The following is a 21,961-nucleotide window of genomic DNA, read 5'->3' on the forward strand; positions in this document are numbered from 1 at the left end:
CATGAATGCAATGATGCAGATGTGGCTAGCTGCCTCTCATTTGTGTCATGTAGCCACTCTGCTAGCTATCATTATAAACGGTAAAGGAGATCTGGTGAATGCATGTTATGTGAATAGAAATGGGTCATGACGGTTAAAAACTCACACAGTTTAAGTAAAATCTATGATTCTATTATGATTCACTCATCCTCATGTCATTCCAAACCAATGATTTTCTTTCTTCCATGGAGCACAAATGGAGAAATGTTCTCCAAAAGATCTCCAACATGACAAAAAACACTATAAAAGTATTCCAAGACATGAGCTATATTCCAAACATGATGCGTTACATTTAAAGGCACCATATTTGAAAGGATGCAGTTTTTAGTGAAAAGCGACTTGATAGCGACCAATCTATTTGTCACCCAAAAAAAAACCCCCAAAGCTGTATTGAATATCTTCAGAAGACTTGAAAACAGTGAAAGAGTACGGACTACTTTTATACATTGTTATCTTGGAGCACATTCGCTTTCAATAGGGCTGCACTATATGGGGAAAAAAATCGAATTCTAATTTCTGATTTATGTTTTTAAAAAGCTCCAGGTTTGCTGTTCTTGTTTTGTAAGGCTGTGAAATTATGCCCAATATGACTATAACAAGTAACATTTCTTATTTTATTATTTTATTTTGTAATTATGATAATAATTATAATAATAATAATAATAATAACAATAAAATATTATAAAGTCTATTATTAGTAGTAGTATTAAATAAAATATTAAACAAAAGAATTTTTTTTACTATTGTAATATTTCACTGTATAATAAATACAGTATTTGAGAAAAAATACATATATTTATATGGTTTATAAGCACAAGTTTGGGAAGATGGTGAGTGCATGTTGCTTTCTCAAATGCACACTATACATGACCCAAACTCAGAGCAAATGCAGAGATGAATTCATGTGAAGCAGCACTGGAAAACAGGAACATGAGCTGCTTTTGTGTAAACAAACAAACAAACACAATGCCAGGCCTCACTATGAAACATGCGGTGCACATATTTATGTAATTAAATTGCAGCCTTTGTGGTCTGATAATCGTTCTAAGCCATATCGCAATTTCAGTTTTATTTTGATTAATCATGCATCTCTAATGTAATATATGGAAAAGCAGCCAATACTTTATTTTGCGTTCCACAGAAGAATCAAAAGTCGAACAAATTTGTTACAACATTTTTCTAAACTATTCTTCTAACAAACCACAGACTGTAGCAGAACGCAGGAAGTCCTATTACTCTGTTAGCTCAGTCTGCGACCTCTAACATTCCCCTCAGTGTTGTTAACATTCTCCTCCTGTCTCTTCCGGCTCCATTAGCTACAACTACAGACCACTGAACACATGCAGAACCATAAATCCGCCCCCATATTTCCCTTTTTTATTATTTGTTGCCTTACAGGCTGAAAATATGACGCATCATTATGACCTAGTTTTCCAGTAACTATGCTAACATCCCGCTAGGACCACATAACTGCAAAACGTGTTAATTACGGAGGTGCAGGTTGACATTGTTAAGGGTGTAATGCAGTTGCAACAAAGCCTACTCTCGCAAAAGGGTCATACGGTATCCGTCAATTCGAAACGCTGCACTTAAGGTAACGGCCCACAAAAGGTACACACACTCGGAGTTAGAGATGATGTGCATTCATTAATGTGCATGTAAAGCGAGAAAAGCAGAATGGCTTATTGAATCGTACTTAATATTTATCTTTGTTACTATGGCAACTCTAGAGGGTAAGATTAGCTTTTATACCCAGCGACTGACTGCTTTCATAACTGGAGCAATTTCGCCTGCAAGTTGTTGACACAAATTACCTTGTCATTAAATGATGATGATGATTGCTTAGATGTTTTGGGGGGACAACAACACAAAATTGCGTATACAATCTACACCATGGTGCACATCTCAGTAAGACCGGATAATAACAAAGTGTCACAAATAAAAGCCTAACTCGCAAGGGTATAAGATAGTGCTTCAAATGCAAAAGAAGGCTGTAACAAAGGAGACAAAAAAACCTGTCTGAGAGTCTCAACAAGAGTGAACCGCACTAAAAGAAATGCCAATTTTGTGTGTCTCTGTGTGTGTGGTAATTTAAAAAAAAAACTGTAGTGGCGTAGATAGAACATTAAAACCACTGCAGTGGCCAAGAAGAACTGCTGGTTGAAAGATTACTGCGTATATAGCAAAGGCTTATCTGATAAATTGATTTGTCATTGATCCCTGAGCTCGAGTGAATCTGCCAGACACAGTTACACACTTAGGCCTGTTTCACACAGATCTAGTAAGAAGCACAACTGCAACTGCAAGTTCACGTTGTGCTTTGTGCTTCTTTTAACAGGGATCTAAACAGAAAATAACAGTAATATTAAATATGTAAGGAGTAATTGACTCCGGGCTGTTGAATTATTAGAAAAATAATGCTCACAAGAGATGGTAATGCGGCCAAGACACGAAGCAGAGATTATTTTTGCATTATTTTTCAATCACCCGGAGTTAATTATTCTGCTTATACTATGGTTACCACACCTCAAAACATTCTTCAGATCATGTATTTTAAGATATTTGTCAGATTTTTGTCCTTAAAACGCTCTTGTGTGAAGGACTCATTTCTTACGCATCTCATCCCAAGCCTCCGTTGCTAATTCCAAAATGTCATTTTAGAGCTGACGGAGGCTTGAGCCACTGATAGCAGTCTAATTCAGTTATTAATGCAGTTAGAGAGAAGAGAGAGAGAGAGAGAGAGAGAGAGAGAGAGAGAGAGAGAGAGAGAGAGAGAAGAACAACAACTCCGTTATTACATAGCTAGTGACATGTCTTGTAGCTTTTAAGTTGCTAAACTATTTTACTGATCAAATCGGCATAACAGCGCTGACAACATATTTCTGTGCGAGTGTGTGTGAGAGAGTGTGCGAGTACTGTTGTGTGTGCGTTTAAGTGGGAGAAAGAGAGTGTGTGCTTTCCATATAAAACATAATTTTGTGGCAAAAACATGGAAATAATTTGTCGATATTAATTTGCTTTGCTCGTGTCGTTTTGGGTTGGACCTTTGAAATAACTGAAATCATTTGGCGAAGTGATATGGAGCTGTAATGTGGTCAAGACCTGCCTGGAACTACTTTAGTCGTGCGTTTCCCTGAAAATAATTGCACACCTTCGTTCGTCAACAAATCAGATTCAACAGCACCGTAGTATAACTCCCTCTAATAATGGTCATAAATTATAATATAATAAATTATTATAAATTATAACATTGAGTAGAGCTATTAATAATTATTACAATCTTATAAAGAGATATCCTTTACATGAAAAGAAATGCATAGAAACGTAAAAGAATTTGATTATTTTGATCGCTTAATGAAAACATTTCTAAAGATTTTAAAAGATACATTAAATTAAGTAACAAATTAGTGAGATAGGTCTGAACTGCACTTGTAGCTATGCATTTGCCATATTATGCCATTTATTAAAAGCTGTAACTCTTTCCCTCCAACTCTTTTTTTTTTTTTTTTCATCCAGTGCCATGATTAAAAAAAAATAAAAAATATAAAAAAATCACATATTTTCATGGAACCCAGGATATTTTGTTGTATGAATATCTGAATATACAATATATCAAAAAATAAATAAATTTGCATGCATTATTATTTTTTATTAAGTTATTTTTTTAACACATTGAACATTTTGAACAAAAAGCTGAGACAATTTTATTTTTGGCAAAGACTACATCCAGATCGAATTCATAACAATGATCAAAACACAGATGGAGTAGATCGAGTCCATCAACACCCCAAAGCTTCACAGTTCGTTCTCTCTTTGTGGGTTCGACACTTCATTCGGTAACGTTAGGCAGTTTTGATTTATATGCTGTTTAATGATCGCGTTAGTTTACATATGGGTAAGCAATGCTTCTATCTTCGCCTGTGTTTTGATCAAGAAATCCTGTACTCTTTCAGAAAATGCTAAATAGCGCCCCCTACCGTATTAAAGTGAAACCGTGGATTGCCTGATAAGTCCTTCAATGGCAGGGAAGCGATGGGTCATAAATGATGGAAAATTCTGTCAACGGCAGGGAAAGAGTTAATATAGGTGCTAAAACCTGCCTTAGTTTGAATTAGCTACAACTCATTGAAATGCTGCCAAATGAGTAGACGTTTATATTCAGCAACTATTCGCGCTGAATTTCTATAATAAAAAAAACAACAACAACAACAACTTGATTGACAATTTCTGCCTCCTATTTGCTTGTTTTTGTTGTTTTTATATCTGACCAGAGCCGGATTAACGCAAAGGCAAACTAGGCACGTGCCTAGGGCCCGATTGGCGGGATGGGGCCCAGACAGAGGGACAAAAAAAAAAAAAAAAAAAAAAAAAAAAAAAATTATTAATTAACTAAAAATAGTGACGATGTTTATCTTAACCATAGACTGTTACATTACTGCAGTTAAACCAATTAATGTGTCCGTTACAAAGCGGGTGCCGGCTTCTGAAAGTATGTGTAACGAACGCATCCATCAGGTGCTGCGAGGCAAAAGCCTAATAAGCACACAAAGAAGCACAGCTCATAATGCAGGCAGGGCCGGTTCTAGACATTAGGAGGCCCTAGGCAAAATTCATGTTGGAGGCCCCCCACCCCCAATAAAAAAACACTTGAAACAAATATGATTCCTAACCTTTTTATTTATACAACATTTAATTTTAAAAGCAGTATATTTTTACTTACACAGTACATAAGTTTGGACACATTACTATTTTTAATGTTTTTGAAAGAAGTCTCTTATGCTCATCAAGCCTGGATTTATTTGATCAAAAATACAGAAAAATAATATAGTGAAATATTATTAAAATTTAAAATAATGGTTTTCTATTTTACTATACTTTATATTTCTGTGATGCAAAGCTGAATTTAGTGTCACGTGATCCTTCAGAAAACTTTATAATATTCTGATTTATTATCAAATGTTAGAAATGGTGCTTAAAGGAGAAGTTCACTTTTAAAATGAAAATTCTGTCATCATATACTCACCCTCATGTTGTTTCAAAGCTGTATGAATTTCTTTCTTCTGCTGAACACAAAGGAAGATATTTAGAAGAATGTCAGTAACCAGACAGTTTTTGGGTCCCATTGACTTCCATAGTAGGAAAAAAATATACTATGGAAGTCAATGGGACCCAAAAATTGTCTGGTTACTGACATTCTTCTAAATATCTTCCTTTGTGTTCAGCAGAAGAAAGAAATTCATACAGCTTTGAAACAACATGAGGGTGAGTATATGATGACAGAATTTTCATTTTAAAAGTGAACTTCTCCTTTAATATTTATTTTATAACCTGTGATACTTTTTTTTCAGGATTTTTGATTATTAAAAAGTTGTTTTAAAAAAGTCTTCACTATCACTTTTTATATATTTAACACATCCTTGCCGAATATTCCTGTTTTTTTCTGTATTTTTGATCAAATAAATGCAGGCTTGTAGAGCATAATAATAAACTTATTTCAAAAACATTAAAAATAGTAATGGGTCCAGACTTTTACCGGTACTGTATGTACATATTAATCAAACTTTATCTAAGGTAATCTCTTTTTTGTTTAATGAAGATGCTATTGTTGTTGTTGTTATTTTGCTGTTTTATTCAATTTATTCACAGTTCCAGAATCCCACTTCAGTAGATGAGCATAAGTGCTTTTATATTGCATTGCTACCTTAAATATGCTATACAAAATCAAGTGGAAGAGAAAGACACGATCGCTACTGAGCAGAAAAAAATATATAAACTGATATTATTGGCGTAATGTCAGGGTATAATCTAATCATCAGCAGAATTTAGAAGATAGACCCATAGATATGAGATCCTTTAGCCTATTTGAAACATTTAAAAATGTTGTAGTGTGTGTGTTGGCTTTTTAACTTAGAATACAGACGTCTTGTCTTTTAATTTTGTTAGCTTTAGTCAGCTCCCGACGCGATGTTATTCATTGTACGCGCAAATTCAAAGCGTCGCGTCTGGGCACGTTAATGACGCTCGCGCTCTTTTAAACTCGTAATAAAGCGGTGAATGATTTTTCCAGAAATGACGCTGATCTACAGTACAAGTTTATATTTAGAATACATTGCAATCACTCCAAAATAGATGACGACAACTCACACACCTGCATTATGAGCTGTGCTTCTTTGTGTGCTTATTAGGCTTTTGCCTCGCAGCACCTTATGGATGCGTTCGTTACACATACTTTCAAAAGCCGGCACCCGCTTTGTAACGGACACATTAATTGGTTTAACTGCAGTAATGTAACAGTCTATGGTTAAGATAAACATCGTCACTATTTTTAGTTAATTAATAAATATTGAAATAAATTGTAGATAGGACATTGGAATTTTTTTTTTTTTTTTTTTTTTTTTCTCTGTCTGGGCCCCATACCGCCAATCGGGCCCTAGGCACGTGCCTAGTTTGCCTTTGCGTTAATCCGGCTCTGAATGCAGGTGTGTGAGTTGTCGTCATCTCTTTTGGAGTGATTGCAATGTATTCTAAATATAAACTTGTACTGTAGATCAGCGTCATTTCTGGAAAAATCATTCACCGCTTTATTACGAGTTTAAAAGAGCGCGAGCGTCATTAACGTGCCCAGACGCGACGCTTTGAATTTGCGCGTACAATGAATAACATCGCGTCGGGAGCTGACTAGTAAAAAAGCTACAAAATTAAAAGACAAGACGTCTGTATTCTAAGTTAAAAAGCCAACACACTACAACATTTTTAAATGTTTCAAATAAAGGATCTCATATCTATGGGTCTATCTTCTAAATGCTGCTGATGATTAGATTATACCCTGACATTACGCCAATAATATCAGTTTATATATTTTTTTCTGCTCAGTAGCGATCGTGTCTTTCTCTTCCACTTGATTTGTGTATTTAATAGCATATTTAAGGTAGCAATGCAATATAAAAGCACTTATGCTCATCTACTGAAGTGGGATTCTGGAACTGTGAATAAATTGAATAAAACAGCAAAATAACAACAACAACAACAATAACATCTTCATTAAACAAAAAAGAGATTACCTTAGATAAAGTTTGATTAATATGTACATACAGTACCGGTAAAAGTCTGGACCCATTACTATTTTTAATGTTTTTGAAAGAAGTTTATTATTATGCTCTACAAGCCTGCATTTATTTGATAAAAAATACAGAAAAAAACAGGAATATTCAGCAAGGATGTGTTAAATATATAAAAAGTGATAGTGAAGACTTTTTTAAAACAACTTTTTAATAATCAAAAATCCTGAAAAAAAGTATCACAGGTTATAAAATAAATATTAAAGGAGAAGTTCACTTTTAAAATGAAAATTCTGTCATCATATACTCACCCTCATGTTATTTCAAACCTGTATAAATGTCTTTCTTCTGCTGAACAGAAAGGAAGATATTTAGAAGAATGTCAGTAACCAGACAGTTCATGGGTCCCATTGACTTCCATAGTATTTTTTTTTTCCTACTATGGAAGTCAATGGGACCCAAAAACTGTCTGGTTACTGACATTCTTCTAAATATCTTCCTTTCTGTTCAGCAGAAGAAAGAAATTCATACAGGTTTGAAACAACATGAGGGTGAGTATATGATGACAGAATTTTCATTTTAAAAGTGAACTTCTCCTTTAAGCACCATTTCTAACATTTGATAATAAATCAGAATATTATAAAGTTTTCTGAAGGATCACGTGACACTAAATTCAGCTTTGCATCACAGAAATATAAAGTATAGTAAAATAGAAAACCATTATTTTAAATTTTAATAATATTTCACTATATTATTTTTCTGTATTTTTGATCAAATAAATCCAGGCTTGATGAGCATAAGAGACTTCTTTCAAAAACATTAAAAATTGTAATGTGTCCAAACTTATGTACTGTGTAAGTAAAAATATACTGCTTTTAAAATTAAATGTTGTCTAAATAAAAAGGTTAGGAATCATATTTGTTTCAAGTGTTGTTTTATTGGGGGTGGGGGGCCTCCAACATGAATTTTGCCTAGGGCCTCCTAATGTCTAGAACCGGCCCTGTATCTGACATACCTCATGTAAAATATTCTTGGCAATTATGAAGCAAGAGTGATCTGCATGATGCAGGCGGTTGGAAAATTCCAGAAGATGGTGGGCTGTCGGGGCGGGATCTGTGGGATGCTGAGTCTGAAGCCTCATCTCAACCACTGCACAATGCACAGAAAGAATCAGGTGACAGAAATGACAGCTCCGCTCGGATCGGAGTGTGAATTAGAAAGACATTTCTTCTTAAGAGCAAATCAATTTGCTCAGGTCATGGTCATTGCAAAAAGAGCCATTACTAGCTAAACAGCCTTTTCTGCTGTCAAAATGACTGTGCAGAGCTCTTTTAAGATGTAAACTGCAAATCTATCTATGCAGTTTTATCCTCAATTGCACCATCACACTTATGCAAACTGTTCTGTATGAAGTAGTACAAGAAATAACACAAAATCTAAAGATTATCACATTATCCTGTAATTCCTTATTTAATTTACTTTTTTGGCTCAACCCAAAAATTTTACACAATTAACACAGCGAACAATCACAACTATGTAGGCATTGAGTACAAGACTCATTACTTTAGTTTGCTTTCATTTGATGTACTGTCTTTACAATAATTAAAAAGGAACATTCCAGGTTCAAATTATAAGCTTTATTGAAAGCATATGTCAATTACCACTTGACTGGTCTATGCTGATAATTAAAGTCTAGGAAGCAAGACAGAGAGTTTAAAAGCAGAAATATGAAGCTCATATTTTTCTTAAAGGACCCTTATTAAATCTTAGGTCCAAAAAAATGTGTTGAGTTGTAAAGTTTCTAAATTATCTTCTGGGTACATAAAAAAAGGAACTCAAAGATTGCATTTAACTTTACACAGACACAGCTACATTGATCTAAAAGTCTCACATGTGGTTTGATTCTGAAAAAAAAAAAAAAAAAAAAAAATTCACAGACAAAGACCATTCATTAGAGTCATTCGTGATTCCTACTTCACTTGATTTGTATGTGTTTTATTCACTAAACAGATTTGGTTCATAACAGTCATTAATTTGGGGATAGGACTGTGATCTATATGATTCACAGTCCAATCTGTGACTATGATTCACTAAAAATGGGTCACAAGAGTTATTGGGGAATATCACTGGTCACGATGTACTGTATATAGTGTTGTTGCAGCAATGATACATTTTGCGCACTGCAGGATTGTATTTTAGTACAGTATTTCGTCTGCATTGGTGGAAGAATGCACATGCGAGAATCATTAACAGAACCGAGCCCCATTTGATTCAATATTCCGGAACAATATATACCCACTTTCCAACCCTAGATAACATGTATTCGGTGAAGTCTTGTTTTGAAATGGAGTAAACTCACATATTTGAATGTTTATCCTTGTGCAATATCAGTGGCGCATCAAAATTATTTCCTGAGACAATCACCAGCATGTCACATAGCTGTCAATGCAGCTTAACTTGTACTGACCCCAGAAAATTCCTTCAATAATAATTCCTGCTATACAGTGTTGAATTTAAATTCAGAAGCCATTCAGCTGGAAACTGTTTTTTTCCAAGAAGGTTATTCTGTCCTTTGAGCTCAAGCATTACTTTACATCATAACAGTGAGATTTGGTGATTCCTCAGAATAAAGATTTGCGGGATAGAGAGGTCACCGTCCTTGCCCGTGAAGATGTCAAACACAGCCCTGCTTACAAGAATTGCATTACTATACATCATCCGCAGGCCCGATCTATATAATATACCATGTCAAGCATTCAAAATGAGAGGGAAATGAAGACAAGGAGGGAAATGTTGCCAGTGTCATTGAACTGCTGGGTCAAAGAGAAAGCTGAATTGATGGTCATGTTTTGTTTCAAGAAATAATGTCAAAAATATTCAATGATATAAATCAGGCTGATATAAATAAATGGACAATATTTAAATAATATATTTCAAATACATTTTTAAATGAAACTAAAACTAAAATTTTAAATTGAATGTAGGGATTATAAATGTACTATATTTGGAAAATGAATATTCATTTTTGAGATTTGCAAAAAAGAAAAATGTAATAGTGTTAAATTATTAGCATTTTTAAATATTAACTTCTTATTAATTGGTGAGTGAAAGATGAAGGCAAATGTGATCTAAATGTAAAAACACTATACTGACCAAAACAATATATTTAAAAAGAATCGACACACTTAACAATAAGGCACCATTAGTTGATGTTGGTTAATGCATTAACTAACATCAATTAACAATGAGGAAAATATTTGTTACAGTATTTATTAGTTTTTTTTGTTAATATTTTTTAATAAAAAAACAACCATCCATTGTTAGTTCATGTAAGCTCAGGTCCATAAAATAATATTAACAGATAGCTTACAACTGTTGATTTTAATAATGTATTAGTAAATGATGAAATTAACATTAATTAACTAAGATTATTACATACTTTAGAAGTATTTTCATTGTTAGTTCATGTTATGTTGTTAACTAATGTTAACAAATGAAACCTTAGAAAATAGAAGCTCAATTGTGTAGGTGAGCATAAAAATCTTGAGAAAGCGATGCGGCTGGTAGAGCTTCAGAATTTGTAAAAGGTTTTATGACCACACTAAAGCTAAATGAAGCACTGAGCCATGGTAAATAAGCTGCAAAGCTTGCTCAGTTTGCTATTAAATGCAGACCTTGAGAGATAAAACCTTCATCTCATGTGAAAAAACCCCACATAATCAGTTCAATAACCAGTAAAAGTCCTTGGCCAACCATAGAAATGCTCTTAATGTGCACGACAATCCTATTCATAGCTGATATTTGAGGTTGTTGGAGGGTCAAAAGCAGAAATATGGAGCAGGTTTTAGTGGGGTAGAGACAGTAGAAACCAATAAAAGCAGAGGTGGGGGTATAGAAAACCTGTCAGATAGATGGAGTACCGTGGGGGAAGACAGGCTGAGACAGAGACAAAATGAGAGGGACAGACGGACTGAAGGAAGAGAGGATGTGCAGCTCTGCCGTGGGTGTTTTTCTGTGTGGAATGCAGGTTTGAATTTAATGAGGCTAATCCATTATGGGCAGACTGCCACAGCCCTCACATCACACATGTCTTTAAACCAAACCCAACCACCATCCTGCACCCGCGCACTGCACCCTTCCCCCATCTCCTGGGACGCCACAGACTGAGGGACAGTGCCTTCCAGTGTGCCTTTAATCAATACCAGTCAATAGTGACAACCTGCTCATGTATTATTAAAGAGGTTGGCTTTTCATAAAGAGGTCGATATGTTCCGTTAGAATGAACTAAAAGTTTCATATCATTATATTTGTGCAATAGCTGTTGGTATTGATTCTGAAAAAAAAAAAAAAAATTGAATTAACAGTCAGGTAGGGGCAAAGCTGTCAGATCATTTTTTATAAATGTTGTAATTTTATACAATTATGAATTCATTACCCCAAACAATAGTTTAAAATTGTTGTACATTACAACTGACAGTTTTGCATTTCCTACATAACTGTTTTTCTGTAAATTCAGCTGATATAATTAATAGAATAGAATATGTCCCTCTATTGGTATATTTTTTCTGCAGTCGACAACAGTAGAAATACTAGACTTTAAGTTTATATTAGACTATTATACGGTAGAGGACTTTAGGTTTGTCACTACTAGATATTGACTTTCAAAAAATTTAATTCTCAGAAATATTCACTGGAGTGAAAAGTGTGACAACTAGCCCCGATCTCCCCCTATTGGAATACATGACTGCTATTTTAGTTTTCTGCAGACTAAAAAAAGCACATAAATCTATTCAAAGTTTTCATTTGGAGTGTGCAATCTTTTAGAGAGACTGCATCTTCAGTCCATTGCAAAAAATGTTTCCTGACGGATGTCAGATTGGCTTTCTACAGATGTTTTTCTGACACTTTTGATCTCAAATCCTTTTTTAAATGTTTATCAGATGTTTGTGCACAAATATGGTGCTTAAAATAGATTTTGCACACCGTTTTGTGACCGTGATACGATCTGCGGTGGAATTCACAGGTCACTAAATAAACAAACCAAAATAACAGCTTCTGATTACTGCATTCGTCTACAGAAGAAAGACAAAGACCCCCCACGCCCCGGCCCGCCCCACACACACACAGACACAAAGCCAGAGAGAAATGAAGACAGTAATCTGTGGAGTAGGGTGCACACTTAAACACTGGCACGCCCTGGGCGATCATGTCTCTTGGTGTTAGTGGAGTGCAGTAAGGCCATGCATTCTCTCTATTACAAGACTCCCAGGCCTGTAATTAAGTGGGACATGGCAAAACAGCCGTCAGCGAGAAGGGGAGGCTGACCTGGAAACCACGCTCTGTCCAAACGGATGATGCAAGAGACCCGTAAAAAAATAAAAAAATAACATGATGCTTCAGTAATTGGTTTCAAGCAGCATGTTTTTAGATTCAAAATAAAGGAATTTGCAGTAATAACTCTTTATAAATGTACAGAAGTGCGAGCCAGAGGTGAAGAAGATGGCCTTTGCCAAACAAAAACATGCTTTGAATAGCGCTATCCATCACACTGCCGTGACGACACCACCTCCTTTATTTCTCGTTCAATTATATGAGGATGAAGAGATCTCACTGCCGTTATTGTTCAGCTAATGGTTGTTGGGAAACAGCAACAAAATCAATGGGTAAAGCCCAAAGTCCTTTTCCAAGGCTGTAATGTAAAGATATCCCCTAAGGCTGAATGGCATGCGCTTTGTCTAAGTGTCAGTTTGATGTCTCCACTTGGACATGTAGGTGAAAATTAAAGAATCGTTTTGGCATTATCAAATAATATTACATTATATAAAATATCATTACATAATGCATTGGAATGGTTAAAAATGTCAAACTTTGATTCATATATTTTCATAATTTAATATATATCAAGTACTACTTGATACCGTTCAAAAGTTTGGGGTCAGTAAGATTTTTTTCATGTTTTTGAAAAAAAGTCTCTTTTGCTCACCAAGGCTATATTTATTTCATCAACAATAAAGTAGAAACAATAATTTTGTGAAATATTATCCTATTGGAATACATTTTAAAATGTAATTTATTCCTCTGATGGCAAAGCTGAAATTTTCAGCATCATTACTCCAGTCTTCAGTGTTTAGAAATCATTCTAAAATGCTGATTTGATGCTCAAAAAACTATTATCTATGTTTAAAAAAATTTATTCAGGATACTTTGATTAATAGAAAGTTGAAAAAACATAATTTATTTAGAATATAATTTATTTTTGCAACATTTAATGCATCATTTGTTGAATAAAAGTAATAAAAGTTATTTAAAAACAACAACAACAAAAAAGCATACTGACCCCAAACTTTTAAACGGTCTGTTATTTGTCCATGTCATCTTGCTACTTTCCAAGCTTAATAAGCACAGAGACCTACAGCATAAGTCATATACGTGACATACTGGCACATAACATAAATTATTGGAAGTTATTATAAAGTGCACCCCCAAAATATTTAAGCACACAAAATTGCATTTTTGCCCTTCCGCTATTAAATAAAAATCAACTTCCCTTTCATATCACTTCCAGTTTATGTCAAAAAATATTTTGGAGCGGCCAGTTGAAAGCTTAAAAGCTGATCCTTATCTTCAGCCAAAAGGACATCAGATATCTAAATGGAAGCTTTTAGAGAGTTAAAAGGTAAAAAAGTAAAATATACACTATAATAGAGTCCATAAAGGATGAAACCGCAGATTCCACATATACTGATGCTGGCCATCAGTGCGGAACAGAACAACACAGTCTAAAAATCAAAGCGATAAATCAGTCCAAAGTCATGCAATTTTAACAACTTAAATGTATGATTGTAAAAAGCTAATTCTGCGAAAAGAAATCATTAAGCAGATAAAGTCGGTCATTTCTGCACCACTATGGGCACCAAAAACAGAAAAAAAAAATCTGTTTTCCAAACACTCTAAGACACCCTTCAGCTCCGCCCCTTCTCTGTCATTGGCCACACCAAAAGATTTTTCCTCCCCAAACTCACCCCATTGGTTTACATGTTAAATAAAGAGAGCAATGACAGCTTTGATGTTTATAATCAACCAATACAATGCGTACTTACAGCACATTAAACAGGAAAAAGTATTATATAAAAAATATTTACTAATATATTATGAATTATGCAAATTTAATGAGGAAATAAATAAACAAATCAGTCATATACATATATCCAAAAAGACAAAAAGAAAAAAGAGAACTGACTGGGTCTTGAAGAATAGGGGAGGGATTTCAAAAATGAATTAAGAAACACACACACACAAAATTGAAATAATGCAGATGATTTGTGCACATAAAGACCATAAAAAAGCAAACTAAACTTGAAAGCAAAGAAAAACAAATAGACTCAATTTGACTAAATATTAGACTGTGTGATGCTGCATAATACTGCGGAGGTGATAGACCCTGTCTGAACTACACAACATCGACTTGAGCTTTGCAACCGTCAGGTCCAGGCAGGCAGAACAGACACATCTGGGTGAAATGACCCTTAACTTACTGTGACTGGCAGAACCCAGTCAGGTATGGAGTCTGGCACAGCATCCGAAAAGCAGTCTGTGCATGTCATATCCAGCTCACACACCTTGGTGCCATGAAGCTGATGGTCCCCCTCCCAGGATAATATGCTGCTTTAATGAGGCATAAAATCTCTGGACAAGCAAGGCCATTTTTCCCTGCTAACACCACAGCAACACAGAAGCACAAGGTTGACGGTGAGCTGTGGAGAAATCTTTGGCGCGGTTGCTATGATATCCACAGGACTGTATAGACTAGAGTGACTCAACAAATTCCCATGTAAAAGATTGTGCTCCTGAGATTCTCTTTCGGGTAAATGAGAATACTTTGCCACACAACACACATCTAGTATGAAGAATAAAGGAAGTCAAGGTGCATTTTTGTAGTAAACCAATGAATATCAGACTCAATATTGTTTCAAACCGGCATGAGATTTTTTCTTTCACTCACTCTTTTCAATATAATTAAAGTTAATGGAACCATAAAATGCACCATAAAAGTACCACAAAAGTGTCTTATAACTAATGGCACCAGATTTGATTTGAGAGCACAACTGAGTGGAAAATTATTAAGCAAGAGTGGCTTAAATTTCACAGCGCTATTGTGTTGCTTCAGAAGACTTGGACTATAGCCGTGTGAGTCATATGGACTTTTTAATGACACTTTTATGGTGTTTTTTTGTCATTTTGGAGCTTGATATGCCCATTCCCCATTTACTTTTTATTACATGGAAAAGAGTAGCCAGCACATTCACCATACGGTTTGGAATGAGATGAGGATGAGTAAAAAATTAAATGCATTTTCGACACATTTGTTGAAAGGTACAACAGGGTGATGACAGGAAATAATGGGTCAACAAGCATAAGCCAGATTCAAACTCATATTGCTAATCTATGAAGATTTTATAGCTTGGAGGGTGTCTGATATGCTTCATTTGAGTATCAAATGTTTCCTATAGGAGAAATGCAAAAAATCATATAATCTCATTGCATAAGGGGACAAAAATTGGGTTAGTAAAGAAGTGAGGTTGCGAGATATCGCTTTCCACAGTGGCAAAGTAAGTGTCCAGTCCTCCCTCTGAATAACAAACAGTATAGACTCAAACACAATTGCAATATCATCTAAACTCTTTACCATTTGCCATGAACTCTGTTCCCTTCTGTGCACATTGCTACAAGCTTGTATAAAAGAAGCACACAATGAGGCTGAGAAACTGCTGTGTGTAGGTCACTGTGTTGAAGTCACATCAAAACAACATATGGACCCAGCATCCCGGAGCCTGATATTTCTTCTCCTGACAACCTGAACAACGCGCAAGGAGCCGAATATTTCACAAGCATCTCTCGCAAATTAGACTGTGGCTGGACCATTTATCCTGTGAGTAATCCAATTCATTTCTCACTCTGATCCCTATTCATGGGGGAGAAAGATGACTCAGACATTTTAGCACTGCAATAAGTGACTCTAAACAATCCTAATAGAGATGAATAGAGAGGCTGAACGTTTGGAGAATAACGTGATGAATGTTGTAGGAGATCCGGCAAGCTGCAATTCGAGACGTTATGCTTAGACCAGACAAGAGGAGATCTGTTCATCAACTTGTTGGCACAAAATCGAAATATTAATGCTAATTCTAATCACAGAGTGATTAAAAACAACATGAATTGTAAACGGCACATAAGAAAGGAAGTATTGACAGCTGTCAATGTAATGGTGGATTTCATGGTGTTGGATGAATAAAAAAATAATAAAGCAACAACAGGAAGGCGAAAAAGATTGTAAACTGCAACAAGCAACAAAATCGGCGCCGCGGCTCCACCTTACCTGTCATTCTCCGCGCTCTTGAAGCCCGGTAAGATGTTCCTGAAGCTGCTGTGCCGGTCGAGCTTCGGTTGGCTTTTGGTGCGTTTAATGGAACCCTTCAGTCTGCGGCTGAGAAAGCCCTGGACAGGAAGTCAGAGGAAAGGACTGTATTACACTCACAGATTCATTAACCACTGGAGCAGCTGCATGTGAAAACTGACGCTTGGCTTTTCCCCTTCTATTTGTTCTTTCCTCCCTCTCGCTCTCCTCTCATCCGTAGCGTTTGGTTGAGCCGTGCATAGCTGCGCGATTGGTGTGGCGCACACATCTGCTCGCAGCGCTGGGCTGAAGGAGCTTCACTGATGTGATACTCCCCTTAAAGCCGCTGTTACCATGGAAACTGTTGGCTGGCATGGAGAGGGGGAAAAATACTGGTGTACTGCAAGTTCATAGGAGGAGAGCTGAGCTGGTGCTTTTCTGAGGCTGTATAGATTAGGACAAGATTAAAAGGACTTGAGTTATTCTTGAAAGACCAAAGTCTATCTTGAGTGAGATGCTTTGAGAAGGAAAGAAAAAAAGTGCATTTCTCAGGCATATAGATGCAATTAATGGGTGGGAAATCTGAATCGAGGCCTCATGCATGAAGTGAATGAATGGCTAATTGATCTTAATAAAGCACTTAGTGCCCGTTGTTGCTCAACAACCGATTAAGGGGCTAACAGAAACAAAGAGAGTCACATTTTAAATGTAATTTAAAAGAAAAGAAAGAAAGCGATAGAAAATATTTACATGAATTAGTTGGTTAAAGTGCTTGTCTGAAATGCTGTGGCAGAAATCAGATTATTTGCTTGAAACTGAAAAATCTGTCATCACACTACCTATATGACCCTTTACCATAACTTAATCACATTTGCTAATAAATGTTGTGGTCCTCATCATATTCCTAGGCTATTGAGTTACAATTGAGGCAACAAAATCAGATCTGGGGCAATGGTTAGTCCCATGTGGCTTCTTATACTCAAGTGAAACTATCCCAAACCACATTGTGTTACTATTCAGCTTGGTGTCTAGTTGCGGACAACCGATTTATTCAATGGCCAATGCTGATGCTGAAATCTACAGATCCTATATAATGCCACATTTATGATACATTTTATAATTATAAATTATATCTTATAACTATGATATTTAAATGCAAACATGTCCATCCAGTGAGAAGGCTGTCTGTAGATCATTGAAAAATTACATAAATCTCTTAGTCGGTCAAACTCACTTATTGCTCAAAGCTGACAATTTCATATCAGCCGATATAGACGTATGGTGAGTAAAGATTTTTGTTTTTAAGAGATGTCATGACTGTTCTCAAAGGGTCAGCTTTCAAGACATCTTATAATCAAAACATCTTCAAAGAATATCTCTACATTTTTCAGTTCTTTCTTTTTTCGGGACATTTTTCACATGAAATTGGCCAATATTAGCTGAACTTCTAAATAGAATTATTCATGGAGCCAGTCAGGGTGAAGGAAGAGCTCTGTTTGATGATGCTGTTGTTTGGAGCAGACGTGTAACTGGGGGCTGCAGCCGCAGTCTGGATCAATGACAACACAGTCTGCAGAGCTCCACTCCTGACACAAACTCAAGCCGGGTAGTTATTCTGCATCTTTCAAAATTAACCAATACGCCCGAGACGTGTCTACAGCCAAGTCTATCTTCATCACATGCATTTCCTTACAATGGAATGTTTTTCACAAAATGATGAATGCTTTACCACAAAATACATTTTCTGTGTGAAACTCCACATTTGGTCGCAAACAGTGAGACAATGAGACTTTTTTTTTTTCTATCAGAAACTGGTTGTATTGTGAAAACTGGGAGTTATGTGGGAGCAATGTGGCTGTTGGTTAACACTATCCAATAGAGTGAAAGGGCATGCTATCTGCAGAAAAGCATCATGAAGATGTTACAATTACAAGTACAGATAAATAATTCACAATAAGACCAGAAACATGCATTTGGAAAGTAACATAATATATTTAAAAGGTTAAAGTTTTTGTCAAACCATGAACTCTTCAATATATTCGCTGGACCTTTTGCCAATCAGGATTACACACTATTCTAGGCCTAACATGTGTGGTTATGTTGGCATCATGCCTCAGTAATAAGCTCTGTCAGCTGTCAAAAGGCTGAAGGTTTGCAGATTCCTTTACGTCTATTGTGTGCATGTACTGAATTCCTGTAATGCTTAGCTGCTGAGTCTGCACTCCTAACCTCCTCTCATCTCCCCCACTCCTGTAATCTTAATGCTTGGCCTCTCTCTGCCCTCTTGTGTCCATGCTTGTGAGTTTGTGTCTGACAGCTTTAATTGTGTGGCTGTCAGTTTGCAGACACGGCGTGAAACATTTTGAGGCCGATAAACATTGATTTGAAGGCCCTGTTTAGATTTGTATAACCTGGTTCTTACTTTGTAAGACAGCAGAAGGCTAAGCTCTGTCCTGACCCCCAAACGGCACTGTTAGGCTGTTAGTCACACCAGCACTAGTGAAGAAAACATCTGGGGCTCTTTTCTGAAACCTCCAGAGACATATACAGCATTGCTTTTTTAGTCAACAAGAAGATTGTTCCAAAAGATTGTTCTGTTTTTTTCAACTGAAGTGAGATTGCAATGTTAATGAAGGTTTTGTCTACTAAAAATAGTCATAGTATTTTTGTCTAATATTCTAGGTAAACATACAAAAATTAAGATTAAATATATTTTACAGGGGAAAAAAGTTAAGCTTTTTTTTAAAATAGCTCATTAAAATGAATTTTGCAGTGTAGGAATTAGCCTATGTTACTACTGTAGCCTTTAATGGGTTAAATCCAACGCTATCTCACGACTGTGTGATTAAAAGGTGGCTAATTCGTATGAATTCGTATGACCTCACTTGTACGATTTGTCTAAACCCACGTGATGGGTAGGTTTAGGGGTGGGGTCAGCGGTAGGTCATTCGTACAAATTCATACGAATTTGCCAACTCGTAAAATATGTATGTGAGGTCGTATGAATTGGTACGAATTAGCCGCCTCGTAATATTCGTATTATGAATTGCCGTGGGATCTGGTTGGTTAAATCCCTATTCCTCGCCTGAAATTGTGTTTCGACAAGTAACAAGCCAGTCCTGTTATAACCAGGTGAACTGAGATCTGTTTCTCACCCTTATTGTGCCAATGCACCAAGGTTACAAGATAAACATTCCTGGAAGACATCTAATTTAAGATGAAATATTTCAAGAAGCCCCTTATGCCAAGCCTTCCAGATGTCTCCTTATGCCAGGCGCACAATACAAGACAGTTCAATTGAAAACTCACAGTTTGGCAAATGGTTTTCTTGTTTTCTTGTTCAAAGTGAGTTTTTTTGCTCGGAACAAACATTTTGCCAATGGGTTAAGACAAATAAACTTAATTCAAGATACACACTGAAAACAAGACTTAATATATTATTTATTTTATCGGTAACACTTTACAATAAGGTTTCATTAGTTAGCATGAATTAAGAATGAACAAGTCTTCTACAGCATTTATTAATCTAAAATAATGTTAATTTCAACATTTACAGTACTAATACATTTGGATTCAAATCAAAAGTTGTGTTTGTTAACATTAGTTAATGCACTGTGACATGAACAAACAATGAACTTTTTATTAACTAACATCAACAAAGATGAATAAATACTGTAACAAATGTTTTGCTCATTGTTAGTTCATGTTAGTTAATACATTAATGTTGACTAATGAAACCTTATTGTAAAGTGTAACCATTTTATCTGGTTTAAAGGATGTTGAAATATTTTTGAAATATAACTGGAAAACAAGACAAAAATACTGAACACTGAACAGAAAATGTATCTGTTTACCGCAAAAATTATTCTTAATGATTCCTTTTGACTAGGTTTTCAGGTAAAATATCTACAAATCTTTAAAGCAGGATAAATTACTTCATAGCATAATGTATTAAGACGACTTTTTATAGATAGTTTTTTTATTTAAGTGTTTTTTGTATTTGTATTATTGCACTGGCAGATTTTTTACTTGTTCTAACTTGTTTTACACTTGAAACAACATTCTCTTGAAACAATATCAACTTTGCCTGAAGGCAAGCTGAAATATATAATGCAATGTTGCTTCTCAAGTAAAATGTTCTTCATTTAAGGTTTTTTTTTTTTTTTTTTTTTTTTTTTTGCAGCTGTTGTCTTCTATGACAACACTAGTTTGTGATATAATGAGCAAAATCACCATTATTTTATTTTTTTACAGTGTAAAAACAAGTTATTTGTGTTTCAGTCTTCCATGAAGGCACTTAGCATGACAGCCGTTATCAAACACACTCTCAGATAACAACTAAACAAGACTCCCGACTGCAGCGAGCCTCTGCTAAGATCCTGAATGTGTCTGAGCATCTGCTGAAACAATACACCTATAATGTCATTATCTGTTGTTCGCAGCCAGACAGTCTAGCCTGAGCCTTAACGCAGAGGAGTCCACAGCCTGAAGCCACACGCTCTGCATGAGAACCAGGGGCTGTGGGGAAATCCGTAACCCTGGGTTCCTAACGATCGTGTCTGCATGCATCACCAGAGCCAGGTATTGGATTTCTCCCAGGGTTCTCAAAGTGGTCCACACAGCATGGGGGCGCACTTTTGCCCTTTCTCCTCCTGTTCTGACAAGCCTGGGATCCTGATCAATTAGCGTGGATCTGGTTCGGCGTACTCGCACGAAAGGCTCTGTGTCGCATGAGACAGCGGGACTCTCTTGTGGCCCCGCAGGAGCCAAACACACAACTCATCGGCATGCACGAAGGGGCGTTCACGTTCAAGCATGCTTACAAACACAGTGCTCATTCTGTCTTGCGTCAGTTAATAGATCCTGTCATTAGTTTAGCTCTATAATTAAGCAAAATGGGTGAACTGAAAGCAGTGGAATAACTGTTTATCTTAGTTTTCTGGTCGGGGGTAAACATTTGCGGCAGACTGATGCCAATATTTGAATGCAACAAGAACCACCGGAAAATAAACACACAGGCCTTAAAGAGAATTACTGAAGTACGTATAGGAGTGTTTGTTCAACGTTAGGCACAATTATGTCCAATGACTTGATTTTTTATTTATTTTTCAAACTAACAGATTTCTCAATAATTGATCACAATCAAACTATAATGGAAACTTTTTAAAATACAGTCTACATTTTCTTTTATTACTTTTCAATTGCCTTTAATATACACTATACCATTTAAAAGTTTGGGCACAGTAAGAGTTTTCAATGTTTTTAAAACATTGTTATTTTGTGGAAACCATAAAAAAATAAAAAAATAAAAAGTTAAAGAAAGATAAAAATAAAGAACTACATTTATTAACATACAAATTAACATACATTTATTTGTTAAAGTTTTTACACTTTTGATTAATTTAATGCATCCATGCTAAACAAAATATTAATATATTTTTATTTTATTTTTTTTACTTACTGACTGAAC

General features: G+C 35.6%; 1 protein-coding gene across 4 annotated transcripts in view; it reads right to left on the reverse strand.

Moving 5' to 3' along the window:
- dab2ipa (DAB2 interacting protein a) overlaps positions 1-21,961 on the reverse strand; it is a 107,485-nt gene that overhangs the window by 40,512 nt on the left and 45,012 nt on the right. For all 4 annotated transcript variants that reach the window (XM_082188142.1, XM_082188140.1, XM_082188143.1 and 1 more), the window contains one exon: positions 16,474-16,592. In XM_082188142.1, the coding sequence (XP_082044268.1) occupies positions 16,474-16,592 (119 nt within the window). The remainder of the gene's footprint in view (positions 1-16,473; positions 16,593-21,961) is intronic.

The sequence above is a fragment of the Leuciscus leuciscus genome, assembly GCF_965113295.1.
Source record: "Leuciscus leuciscus genome assembly, chromosome: 13".
Classification (NCBI taxonomy): Eukaryota; Metazoa; Chordata; class Actinopteri; order Cypriniformes; family Leuciscidae; genus Leuciscus; species Leuciscus leuciscus.